The 14,074-nt window shown below is 41.1% G+C and overlaps 1 protein-coding gene across 1 annotated transcript in view; it reads right to left on the bottom strand.

Moving 5' to 3' along the window:
* Window positions 1-13,821, bottom strand: part of SLC35F3 (solute carrier family 35 member F3) — a 461,576-nt gene extending 447,755 nt beyond the window's left edge. Inside the window, exons 1-2 of the mRNA XM_029593874.1 lie at window positions 13,772-13,821; window positions 13,004-13,233 (exon numbers count right to left, since the gene is read on the bottom strand). Coding sequence (XP_029449734.1) covers window positions 13,004-13,233; window positions 13,772-13,821 — 280 coding nt within the window. The remainder of the gene's footprint in view (window positions 1-13,003; window positions 13,234-13,771) is intronic.
* Between the last annotated feature and the right edge of the window lie 253 nt (window positions 13,822-14,074).

Below are 14,074 nucleotides of genomic sequence, written 5' to 3'. Positions count from 1 at the left end.
CTGGTAGATCCCAACCAAAGAAGAGCTGGAGATGCCTGAAGGTTTGTCTGAGAGGGAACGTATGTGTGTATGAGCTTGTGTGTGTGTATATAAATAAGAGAGGAGAAAGTTTGTGCATCCCTCCTCCACTAATCCATGACAATCTCAGAGTGACTGGAAATCAAAGTTCCCAGGTTGGAGAGCATGAATTTTTAAAATCCTTTTTAGTTTTATTTTTCAGGTGTTATTTGATGTGTTTTCTGTTTTGAAATATTTTATTGGTGTTTGGGACATTTAAAAAAAACTTGTACATGAGTTTTTAATTATTTGATCTTTTATTCATCAGCTTTTAAAAAAATATTATTAGTATGTTTTTAGTATTATGATTATGTATTTATTGTATTTCTTGATTTCATTGTTTGATATTTGAGGAATGGTGATGGGTCTGTTTTTTTCATTGTTGCACTGCATAGAGAGTCTGGCTTCTTGCGGTTTCCAGTTCAGTTTTTGTCTGCACGTTTGTATTTCTACTTCATGGTTGCTCTGTTCTGTATTTGGTGAGGGTCTGTTTACGTTCTGCATGTGTGACTGAGGTGAGGCATTCTCTAATAGGAAGTGTATTAGTGTTTTAGGACTTTCTGAGGGTCAAGCCCACAACGAAACACAGATCACAAAAGGCCTAATACCTTATGGGTTCCAAGTGTCTTTTTTGCAGGGATTTCTGGTTGGCATCACAGCAGTGTATGTAAATATAATGTAAGTGATATTTTTACCTCAGAATATTGTACTTTGATATTTTTCATGTAAAATAAAGTGGGGCAGGGGGCATTGTGCAAGGCTATAAGGTTTGCCTAGGGCACTTAATACCCTTGCACCAGCCTTGGGTTCGGGAGGGGGTGTGTCAGTTTTTAAAGTTTGTATCACTGAAGGGAGTTGGGAGTTTTTTGGGTGGGCCTGGGACAGAGAATGAATGAATGGCGGGGTGGGGGTGGGGGTGGGGGACAGCACAGTAATTGTTCGCACAGGGCAGCAAAAAAGCTAGCACTGGCCCTGCCCACCACCATCCCTGATATGTGACGGAGAACCTTTCCTTTCCCATCTCAGAGCTGCCTTCCACCTTCCCACCCTTTAGTTCATTTAAACTGCACCCCCCTTCCAAGAGGCAGAAGGAGACATCATTCTCTACCTCCTCCCAGCTCCAGCAGGACATTTCTACAGCTGCTGGGAATTGGGCTAGTTTACCGGTACTCATTATAGGGTAAATAATCAAAACTGGGCGACCTGGTGCAAACTGCAGGTACTTTTACCCATGGGTAATAGCAGGGTTATCTGGTAGCTCCAGATCGCCCTGTCTCAAAAATACCAGCACAAATTTGCGCCTGCTTTTTCGGCAGGTACTTTTTATGAGCCAGATGGCCTGCGTAGTTCTGAAAATCCTTATTTGCGCTCCAACAACCCGATTACAGGTAAACCAGATCCCACCTTCTCTCCTGTTTACCTGAATCTGGGGAATAGAAAAATGAAAAATACATATTTTTGTGAGCTGAGCAAGGGGGCTGCTATTCCTGACTTGGCTAAAATATTTGCCTGATTGACTTTTGAAATTCATTGCTCTGTGCTTGAGGCCATGCAGAAAAAAAAATCCCAAAAAATCAACGCACGTATTACATTAACAGCAAGTTGTTCAACTATTTTGCAGTACAATTAATTTTACCTTTGGTGCCGTGGATATATTTTATTAAAACTTGATTTATTCTATTTAAAACATGAATAGATATCTTGCAATGATGCTTTCCTTAGAAAAGAAAATGACTGTAAAGAAAATACGAGCCTGGTGGAACCATTAAACCACAAAATCTGTCGTTATTCTTGGAAGGATAGCAGCTAAAAAATGCTGCTGCTTCATTTATATGTAAGTTCAGTCTTACTGGGACAGCATGCTTATGAACAATCCAAGTGATTCATTACTGGAAGGGCTGTGCATAGCATTCTAGAGATCCAAATTGATTCCAGGAAAAGAATACAACCAAACCCAAAAGAAAATATAAATTTAGAAAAAAAAATCAAACAAACAATCAATATAGCATGATTGAATTATTTTCCCCAGTAAAGCAACCTAGCCTTATTCTCATCCAGCTATGCTCCTCCTATCACGCTGCCATGTCCATCCACAAGATGGATACGTGCTGGTCTCAGAGGTTATATTACTAAAAGAAAACCATTTGGGATCCTTTCTGCATCAAAGATGCTTTGCAAATAGAAATCTTTAATTCAGGCATCACAGGGAGGATCATTGTCATTTTAGAAAAAAATAAAAATCTAGTTCAAAATGTGGATTTAGCCCTCAAGCTTACAAACCTTTGCAGGTTCAGTGTGAACAGCTCTCAAACTCCCCATGCACACTGCCTTCACTGGCAATCTTTCTTGAATTTAGACATGTTCATGTGTATATATTGATTGGCAAATGCAGTGCATGCCTCAGGACAGATTATATTTTGAAACCCAGTGCCCTGGGTATCTGCTTCTAAGTCAGATTACCTTGATGCATTTCTACTTTTAATTTTCTTATTTTTCAAATGTAAAGTCATGAGAGCAGTTAGAATGCGATCTAGTGATAGTCTTATCATGCAGACATGCCTCCTTCCCCGCCCCCCCCCCCAATAAAAAACAGATATTACCAAAGAAGTCAAATATGATTTCATTTCTTTATAGGAAATGAGGCTTATCAGGTCGAGTTGAAAATTTTCCAAAAAGACATAAGTGGGAGGGCCAAGTTTAATTCATCACATCACAAAAGCTACTGCACCATTTCTGATGAATCTTGACATCTGGAACTTTATGTGGAAAGAATGACATTTTAGGGTTAATTTTCAAAGACCGATGGGGTAGATTTTCAAAGAAGCGCGGGTACGTCCATGCGCAAGCGGTTCTCGGCGCACACATGGACACGGTGATTTCACAACATACGTGCATCGCCGCGTGCATGTTATGAAATACGATTCCCACGCGCACACGCGTACTTGCGCACACGCGTACTTTTCTTCACGCACCAGGCACGAACAAGAGTACGCAGGATTTCAATTGATACGCGCATATCCATTAAAATCCAGGGTCGGCGCGCGCAAGGCTGCCCAAAATCGGCAGCCTGCGCGCGCCAAGCCACACAGCCTGTCTCCGTTCCCTCCGCCTCCCCCCACCTTCCCCTCCCTTCCCCTACCTCTGTAATATCTATACAAGATCAAATATATCCCCAATCAACTATTTAATATCACCCATGTACTTCTTCAATAATAATTTTCATGAATCAAAAATGTGATGTTCCTCTTCTTATATCATGAGTATATCCCAACAAATCCACTACGTAAATGCAATGTTCCTCTTCTTATATCATGAGTATATCTCAACAAATCCACTACATAAATGCGATGTTCCTCTTCTTATATCATGAGTATATCCCAACAAGGCCCTTGTTTCGCCCAAACAGCTTCTTCAGGGGAATTTGACTACTGAAGAGAACACCCCACTCATTGTTGACAAAAGCTACAAAAATAATCAACACAAAATTACTTTAAAATCTCAAATTACCCCTAATTTGTTAACCTTAAAAATATCTGTAATCTATGAAACAAATATTAGCAAATACCTCCATATGATGTCATATTTACCTGTGTAGTTCCCAATCACATTTTAATAGAGCGTAATTAAAGTTCTCCTCAAACCTTTTTAACCATCCAACACTTGAAATCTCCTTAAAATAACATAAATACAAAAATGTCTATTATATTAAAGCACTCACCAAACATCATTTTGTTTAAAATCTTGCTTCAAAGCAAATTCTACCACCATTTTTTAATTATCATGACAACCCAGGAGGATCATATCTATACTCCCGTTACTATACTTTCAACATACCACAAACCTGAGCAGTACCCATTAGGCTTATCTAGCAATTAGATGACAAATAACATTTCATATGGAAACACCCATTTTTCCTCTATAGTGTAGCCAGCCATCATCAATTTCAAATTTCCTCGGACACCTCACTACCCGCTCGTTCACTAGTGCGGCATATCACCATGCCATTCCGGAACCTGAGCACATGTATATTTAAATGCTACTCCTTCCTATGAATACACAACCATCAAACATATTAATAACACCCCTTCTTGACTCCGTAACTATATATGATAGAACTATATCTATACATACCAAAAAGGTATTCTTACCACACCTCCACTCCTTTCTTGCTTACAAACGACTGAATAATCTTGGCGTCTAATTTTGGACAATATACTTGCGGTAAATGTTCGGTCTGCCGGCATGTGCTGACAGGTCAATCATTCACTCATGAGTCGATTCCGTTCCAATATTTTTTCAGGGGACATTTTGATTGTAGTTCTAGTCGAGTAATCTATGCAATAATGTTCCCTTGTTCAAAATTATATATTGGTCACACGATTTTGCCTGTTCGTACATGTATCATTCAGCACAGGAGTTGCATTCGGACATGTAAAATGGAAGCCCCCCTGGTGAAACACCCATTGGTGATATTGTATACAGATGGAACTGAGGCTAACTGATTAACTGATAGTTTGCAATATGTCAGGATTGGGGGGTCCTCTAAGTCCTGGTTACTTTCATGTGGCATACCGTAAGGATCATTTCTCTCATCAGTCATGTTTAATATTTATTTAAAACCACTCGGTGAATTGATCCCTGTTTTTAATGTGAAATTGTAAATACATGATATTCAGCTTGAGCTGCCTGTAGGCCCTTATTTTGATGCTGCTTTGAGGTGGTTATCAGACTGCCTTGTTGCTACTGAAAACTGGTTCTAGGGCTGAATAAACTCAGTTTGAATCTGAAAAAGACTGAAATTTAATGGCTTCAGAAGTTTTAAAAATCAGATTGCTGATTCTAGAGTTACCTTTGTTGCTCATGGGCCTCCACTTAGAAGTCATGTTTGGAGCCTGGGAGTCATATATGATTCTGTTCTGTCTCTAATACCTCAAAACACTACAGTTTCAAGAAGCTCTTTCTTTCAATTACATATGTAAATTATGGCCCTGTCTTGAAAATTAAGCTCTGACAACTGTAATCCATGCCATGATAACCTCTAGAATTGTAATGCCTTATCTAATGGGCATCAGGTAAAATATATTCATTAGCTTCAATTAATGCAATGCACTGCAGCACAATTCTTAGATAACTGTAGATGGAAGGATCCTTTTGAAGAAACTGCATTGGTATCCAGTATTTTATAGAGCTAGACTGAAAATTCTTATAGTAGCTTTCAAGGCACTGAGAGGTCATGGACCTGTCTGCCTTAAAAATTGTCTTCGTCTTTATTTATTTAATTTGATTTCTTGTCCATCCTCCTACAACATAGCTCAAGAGAGACTGCAATACTCCTGGGAGGCCCTTGCAGTTTTCTCCTGTAGGTTTATTGGAAGTGCCTACCTTTAAATAGATGAATAGCAAGCTCTCTCAGCTGTAGTCTGCAATTTGTGGAACTCATTCCCTGAATCAAGATCTACTTTAGTTTCAGATGACAGGTGAAGTTCTGGTTATTTTCCCATGCCTTCAGGGATTATCATGGGAGAAAAGATGACTGAACGAGAGCCTATTGATTTCCCTGGGAATTAATGTCTCCAAAGGGGTTTGCTATGCACACACCATGGCAGGAATGAAACTCACTCATAAACCAGGGTATGCTGAATATGATCTCAGTCTCTCTAATTTACTACTAGTGCTTACCTCATTACTTAAGGCTGAATTTTAAAAGGCCTATGTGCGCCGAAACAGGCAGATACGCACTCGGATGGGATGCATGCGCCGCAGGGATTTTAAAACGCCCACAGCCATGCGCGTATCTGCCCATACATGCAGAAGAAAGAGTTTGGCAAAAAGGGGCAGGCAGGAGCTGGGGTCTGGGCAGGGTTGGGTGGGGCATGGGCGGGCCGGGACAGCACTATCCCGCTGAAGCACGTGCCAGGAGCCAACCAGCTCGCGCAAGTTGCTGCTACTCCAGAGAACAGGTAAGTTTTAAAACAAAAAAATCTAGGATAGGCAGCAGGGTTTTAGGGGGTCGGGGCTTGTAGGGGAAAAGGGAGGCAGATTAGGTAGGGGGAGTTAGGAAGTTCCCTCCCAGTCCACTCCTTTACTGGAGTCAACTGGGAGGGAACAGGGAATAGGTCTGATTGCGTCACCGTGCGTAGTTTGTAAAATCCCGCCCCCCCCCCCCACACACACACACTTACGAACGCGATTCAGCACTCATAAGCATGGATAGCAGATTTTATAACATGCGCGCATCGGCATGTTTTAAAATCGGCGCGTACGTGTGCGCGCACTGGGAACCACGCACACATGGATGCCCAAGCAGGTCTTAAAATCTACCTTTTAGATTGTACCAAAGAGAGCCTCCTTCTAGTGTTCATAAGATGTAACATGTATAAACAACATATCAAGGAGCTCTTGGAAGTTTTTTTTAATCAGGCCTGTGGCGCCCAATAAAATTGGGACTATTTCTATATCTTTCATCCACATTTTCTTGCTCTCTTATAACATTTGGTGCTTGAGGATTTTCTCTTTCTCCATACTTTGTTTGGAATACTTGCTTAGAACCAACACTTCTATAAGTAATGCTGGTCTTGTGTTTTTCTGCTTTACACACAATGGGGCAGATTTTCAAAGGGTTACGTGTGTAACATACGCGTAACATATGGGCGTAACCCATGAAAAGCTGCCCCTGCTTGCCCCTGCATGCACCGAGCCTATCTTGCAGGAAAGCCCTGGGACGCGCGTATGTCCCGGGGCTTCAAAAAAGGGGCAGGTCTGGGGGCGTGGCGGCAGTACGGGGGTGGGTCCAGGGGTTGGTCCTGGGGTATGGCGGAGGTTCGGGGGCGGTCCGGGGGGCGGTCCCAAGTCCTCCGGCATAGCGGCCTGTGCCAGGGGCTGGAGAGCTGGTGCGCGCAAGTTACACCTGCCCGGAGGCAGGCGTAATTTCTATAATAAAGGTTAGGAGGGTGTTTTAGATAGGGGAAGGGAGGGGAAGGTGCAGGGGATGGAAGGAATGCTCCCTCCGAGGCCTCTCCAATTTCAGAGTGGCCTCGGAGGGAATGGAGGCTCGGCACTCACAAGCTGCACAACTGTGCCCCCTCTTGCGCGCGCCGACCCTGGATTTTATAACATGCGCACAGCAGAGTGCGCATGTTATAAAATCGGGCATAGATTTGTTCGCGCCGGGTTGCGCGAACAAATCTATGCCCACGCACAGGTTTAAAGATCTGTCCCAATGTCTGGGTTTCTTACATCAATCTTTTTATCAGTTGGAATGGGAATGTCCTTTGTTATCACAACTTCTTCATTCAGAACAATTCTGATAGGATTGTACTGAAGAGAACCGGAAGACTCATCTGCATACTGCTCCCAGCATCCCTTGGGAGAGGAGTCCAGAGGTCACTGCAAGTGATCCAGGGATTGAATTCCACAGCCCCAGCTTCCAGAGGCCCTGCACCCTTTGCAGTAGAAGAGGACTTTTTGGTTACAGTGATGTTATAATATTTACACAGCTGTATAGCATCTCTTGGTCTCTCTTTTTGTTTACTGCTCTTTGAGTTGGTTGATTGTTTTGTTTTTGTATATTTTATGTTGGTGTATGCATTTATATTTATGTTGCTTGGATTTGTCATGTTATTAATTATTTTTTGTTTTTATGATATAATATGATTGACTTCTTAAACTTATCATAAAATGATTTTATTTTGAAAGAGATTGAAATTGAGACTATAAGAATGTTTTAGCTATATTGCATGTTTTTTGACATTGATAATGCTGTATGCTTAATCATTATTGTTATTTGCCTTGAGTGAGTTCTGGAAAGGTGGAATATAAATTAAGTAAACTTAAAATAAATAAATACAAATTTGAAGTCAAGTTACAAAATGTATGCCTGAAATCACTACAAATACATACAAGTGTATATTTCTCCATATTTGGCATTATCTGCTATAAATTAGGGCAGTTTGAAACCCTTGATAAAAAGGGATGGAACAGGGGTAAATAGGGTAAATAGGTTTAGAGCTCTTCAGCTTGGAGAAAAGATAGTTGATATGATAGAGATTTATAAAATAAGTGGGGTAGAACAAGTAAAGGTTATTTACCCTTTCAAATAGCACTATCACAAGGGGGATACTCCTTGGAACTAACAAGTAGCAGGTTTAAAGCAAATTGGAGAAAGCATTTTTTTCACTCAACACGCAGTCAAGCTATGTAATTTATTTATTTATTTATTTATTTTATTTAAATTCTTTTAATATACCGATGCTCAAGACCAGGTCTTATCGTACCGGTTTACAATAAACTAGGGGGTAAACCATTTAAACCAGTAAACACTGAAAGTGAAAGTTACATTACAACAGGGAATGTATAACAAGGTTTTTGAAGAAACGTAAAGGGAAAGATTAACAATTTCTAATAGGAGAGCAGCGCATGTAAGTAGAAAGCAGTTGCGAACATGGTAAAATTATATACAATAAATACTATATTTACACTGAAGTTAATAAGGCTAGTTACTGTTTAAATAAGTCGTTAAGGCGAGTTACAAGAGAGCGAAAATTAACTGGAAAACAGTTTCTTTGTGAGGCAAAAAAACAGACGCTACTGATGGGTGTTAGACCGAGTGGGTTACCAGATAGTTTCTTCAAGGAAATGCTTGGGTGAATAGCCAGGTTTTTAATTTTTTTCTAAATGTGAAATGACAGCGTTCCTGGCGGAGATCGTTCCAGTGATGCGGGCCAGCAGTTGATAGCGCTCGTTTTTCGATTGTGTTGTGTATAACTGATTTGTTAGGAGGAGTCTGTAGGGAGTCTCTGTATGCTGATCTGGTTGGTCTTGCTGAGGAGTGAAGTTTGAGGGGTATGATGAGTTGGAGAGATGATTGCTGAAATATGGTTTTGTGTATGATGGTCAGTGTCTTGAAGAGGATTCTGTAGTGAATGGGTAGCCAGTGAAGTATTTTGAGAATCAGTGTGATGTGGTCCATACGGTGAGAGTTTGTGAGGATCCTGGCTGCAGAGTTTTGCAGAATATTTATTTATATTTCAGTGCTTCAAACTAGATTACATTCAGGTACTGGTAGGTATTTCCCTGTCCCCAGAGGGTTTACAATCTAACCCCCTCATTTATCAAAATGCACTAAGGCATTTTTGGAGGTGATAACACTATGTTGTATGGTCTACTATTTTGCAAAGCCCTATTGCATGGCTTTAACCAGGGGGGGGGGGGGGGGGGGGGAGAAAGAAAGGAAGGAAGGAAGGAAGGAAGGAAGGAAGGAAGAAAGAAAGAGAGAGAGAGCTTAGCCATAATGCCCTCACCCTAGATAGGTATTTATATCTCTATGGGAGGCCCACCTAGAACTCGAGGTGAGGTGTAGGTATTAGTGTAGGGGGTTAGGGGCCACTTTGACATTCAATGTGAGATGTACGAATAGAACAGAGCTCTCTTGTGAACATTTGATGACCCTTGGAGTGAGGAAACTCACCCAAAGATGAGATTTGTGCAATGTTCTCTCAACCTACATTGATGTTACCCAGGTAGAGAGTCCATCAAGCTAGGTTGAGAGAACATTGTACAAATCTCATCTTTGGGTGAGTTTCCTCACTCCAAGTGTCATCAAATGTTCACAAGAGAGCACTGTTCTGTTCGTACATCTCACATTGAATGTCAAAGTGGCCCCTAACCCTTACACTAATACCTAAACTTCACCTCGAGTTACTAGGTGAGCGTCCCTTAGAGATATAAATACAAATTTATCGCAATTTGCAGTAACTTAGCTCTTTGCATAGGTATTAGTGCAATTTGTGATAAACTCCCTGTTACCATAAAACACACCCCTTTTCCCAATGCATGCAATAGTTACCACATTTGGATAAATCCAGGCCTAAGTTTGTACGTGAGGCAATGGAGGGTAAAGGCCCAAGGAGCAACAGAAGGACTTGAATGCTGGTCTCCTGGTTCATAGCCCACTGCTCTAACCACTAGGCTACTCCTCCACAAATTTATTACCACATGGTGTGGTTGAAGGCACTAGCATAGCTGGGTTTAAGAGACAGGTTCCTGGAAGAAAAGCCCCTATATGGTTATTAATCAGGAGGACCATATTCAGCTGCTGCATGGCTCTGCTAGTTAGCCACTGAATATACCTGATTATCTTAAAGTTAACTGGATAACTTTAGGACAGCCCTTTGACCCAACTAGAGTTGGCCAGATAAATCAGCCGACTAACTCTGAATATCAAGTTATCCAGTTAATTTATCTGCCAACTTGACTCTGCCTCAATCCACCCATTCCCCTGACTTTTTCCGGCCAAAAACGTAGCTGACTAAGCCACTTATCCAGTTAAGTGGCGCCCGCTGACTGTAGCCAGAAATTTAGCAGTGCCATTTACCTGGCTAAGTGTCATTTTTAATATTGGGCTCCCCGTGACACAGGAAACCAACTACTTGTTACTGTGAGAGAACAAAAAGAAATTGGACCTACTTTTGGGGATCGACCACTGTCAGAGACAGGATGCTGAGCTCGATGGACCTTTGGTCTGTTCCAGCATAGCACTTCTTATGCTCTTATGTTCTTAAATGTTATGCCATGCGTTAAGACTTGGATTCCTTCTATCTATGCCAAAAGTCAAAACTATATATCATGTAAACCAAGCTTCTGAAATTTGTCCTGGTGAATCCACAGTCACTCAGATTTTCAGAATATCTACAATACATGTGTATGAATTAAATTTGTATTATTGCAAATTTATGTCATGCACATGCATTGTGGGTATCTTGAATACCCTGGCTGGCTGGTAGTGTCACCAGGACAGGTTTGAGAAACCCTAATTTAAACACACTGTGAAGGAAAATGCCATTACAGCAGTTCAAAATGTATGGTGAGCTCTCTAATAATAAAGAAGGTAGCTTGAAGCAACATGCTGATTAAAAATTAATAACTGGTATCAAATTTTCAAGCAATTGACAAATACCCAGCTGTATACTTGGTACAACAGGACTACTTGATATGTGCTGTGCATGTACAATACAGTACAATACATTCAATTTGATTCCCCTCCTTATCATGGAAGCCCAAAGCAGGTTACCACAATCAAATATTTCATGTTACAGTATACATCAACACATAATTTTATTCTGTATTTTAATTTATAACCCAGCTTACTAGCAGATATGCTCTTCCAAGTGGCTCACAACCAAATTCATTACATTTCAATTTCATATATATATATATATAGATATATATACACATAGCAAATATATATTACAAATGAGCAAACAAAAATAAACAACAAAATATAATAAACACAAAAAAACCACTTCAACAATCATAGCAACTGTAATACTGTCCTCCCCACACACACACACACAGAATCCCATAGTCCTGTTCATATAGCAAACCAATCAGTAATCCAACCCATTTTACTGCCTATAACCATTTACCCACTTACTCCCAACCCCATATCTGCCCTTTTAATGGCAGTGAGGATGATGAAAACTGATGCATGTTTTCAGGCCCTATGTTATGTCACATTCAATAAGACCATTTAGTCAACAAGTTTTTTAATCTTTCATTGACCCAACATAAGAATATCCCAAAGACGTTATAGTATATGAGCTTTTGAGACTAAACTGGTCGCTTCTTCAATATTTGAAGATGGGATCTTTGCACTCACAAAAGTTCATGCGCTATCACAACTCTGGATTATTCTTACATTGGTCCAATGAAAGGTACCACAACTTAGAAAAATAATCCTTTTTTTTTTTAGGGGGGGGGGGAATCTCTAAGTCTATGAAGGGAAGGTGGTCAAAGGAAATCCTTGTAAATGCTTGAGAACAATGAATTGAAATTCTAATGCAACCATGCAAATTTCACAATGAATCTGACTGCTGAAATCAGAACACTGCGCCTGAAATGAATCATAAAACTGCAGAAAAACAGATAGTGAGAACTACCAGTGTTCTAGTGCCGAGTCCAGATAATAAAAATCTGAAATAGGACCAGCCTAATACTACTGCCTGATGTGCGACATGTATTTCCAATTAGAAAGGAGTGATTAGTGAAAGCATTGCTTTAATTTGGAACTGCGGAATGTCAAGCACTGTCAGGAGAAGTGGGCATAACCTTTGCTTTCTTACGTGACACAACGATGTGCTGATAGACATATCACACCACTAGTAAATTACATAACTGAGTCCCGTATCCACATGTGCTTTAGTTCCAACAAAAGGGAATATCGCCAGTGGAGCACCCACATTATATTTCAAAAGTCATAGGACTGCCTGATTTCAACTTGTGCAAATTTGCCTTTCACTGACCCACAAACAGCAGCATCCTTTCAACAGAAGAGTGGACAGTCAGCTATTCAGGGCAACAGTAGTACTAGTACATCAAGCCTTCTACAATTTAGATGTCACCACATCAAACAGCATGCAGAAGAGCCCCAGCAATCAGACTTCTTTTGAAACCTTGTGGATCTATGTGAACGAAAAGGGATTGCTTTAAGTTCAGCTGGAACATGAAAAAATTAATCTAAGCATAAGCAGTGCTGCTTCTCCCTCCACTCTAGCAAGGGGAGGTAAAGATGAGACATCAGAAAGAGAAGCAATGCTGCTGTGGCCACTTCTTCTTTCCTGCACTGAAGCTTTTATAGAGGGAGCCAGAGATGCGGTGCTGCCCAAGTGACTTACAGCTCTGGCAGCAATGGCTTATTTTTTAATGATCTTGTCCAAATCATTTATCTTGTACCTTTCAAAGGTGGATCACAAAAAAAACAAAAAAATTATTCACAATCATCTTGTTTTAAATCTGGAACATCCAAAACGTGAATGGCCCTTGGCAGTCATTTTTTTTCTGTCTTTATCCCTCTCTGAGTCACTCGTATCGAGCAGAGTTTTGCTACAGAAAGTCTATGTAAAGTTGGGGGGACTGCTGCCTAGGAAACTAAAGATAAATCATTGCTTACTTTTGTAGCTGGCAGCCCAGGGCTGATAGCCATAATAGCCTGTAATCCTCAGAATCCGCTCCTCGATGGAGGTGAGCCCAACAGAGGCAGTGGTCAGATCTTCTACCGACCTGGACCATTTCAAATCCTCCTTAATTGCCTCGTCCACCACCAGGTATTTCAGCTGTCGTAGCTGGGGGCTGATGTCTGACAGCCTCCTCGGGCTCACATCTGGCGATCTCCTCATGGCACTGTGAGAAACAAGCAAACAGGGGGGAAAAAAAAGGGTCAGGCAAAAAAAAAAAAATCAAACCAGGGGATGCAATGCAACCCCCAGCATGCTGCAGGCAAGAGGAGAAGAGCAACGCATGAAGCAAAGGATTGAAACGGACGTTAAATGCGTCCTGTGGCACCAGTAGTGTAGAGACAGGAGAATGCTAACGCCGGCAGTGTTGTGAGTTTTTGTGACTGCACTTTCTGAGGGTGGGTCACAGGAGAAAAACCAGGCATGGTGCAATACGTCCTCGAATGAAGGGAGAGGAGAGCAAGTTATAGCGCAAAAAAAGTCATTCATGCCATAAACAATAATTATAACGATTTGATGTTAAGTTGACCTGTGCAGCAAACTGCTTGAATTGCTTCTCACAGCTTTAAAAAAAGGAAACAACTCTGGCACCATGGGGAAATGTTCAAGTCTGAGATTGTGCAGGGCGAGCTGAGAAAGCATGCAATCCTGCAGCAGCCTGTGTGACTGGGAGCACGATGCGGCGGGAGAACCGAAATACTCACATCGCTATAGTTTTGCCTCTTGCACCGTTCGGAAACTCTCGGATCCCCATAAGGAAAAGGGACGAAGTAGTTTGCGCTTCCAGACTTGCAGGGGATTAAAAAGAAGAAAAAAAAAAAAAGGGGGGGGGGGGGGTTCTGCAACTTGTGAGTTCAGTCCTCTAGAGATCCAATAGAGGCTACAGTGGCTATAAATAACCAGATTCTTGAAATCTGTACAAGGTTTGCTGTAAGAGAACTCGAATTCTTTCTGGCTTCTTTTACAGTAGACAGTAGTTACTGCATGTATCCTTCTGGCTCTCTACC

Source organism: Rhinatrema bivittatum, chromosome 3 (assembly GCF_901001135.1).
Source record: "Rhinatrema bivittatum chromosome 3, aRhiBiv1.1, whole genome shotgun sequence".
Classification (NCBI taxonomy): Eukaryota; Metazoa; Chordata; class Amphibia; order Gymnophiona; family Rhinatrematidae; genus Rhinatrema; species Rhinatrema bivittatum.
The sequence above is the reverse complement of the archived record's forward strand: the minus strand, read 5'-3'. Positions and strand labels throughout refer to the sequence as shown.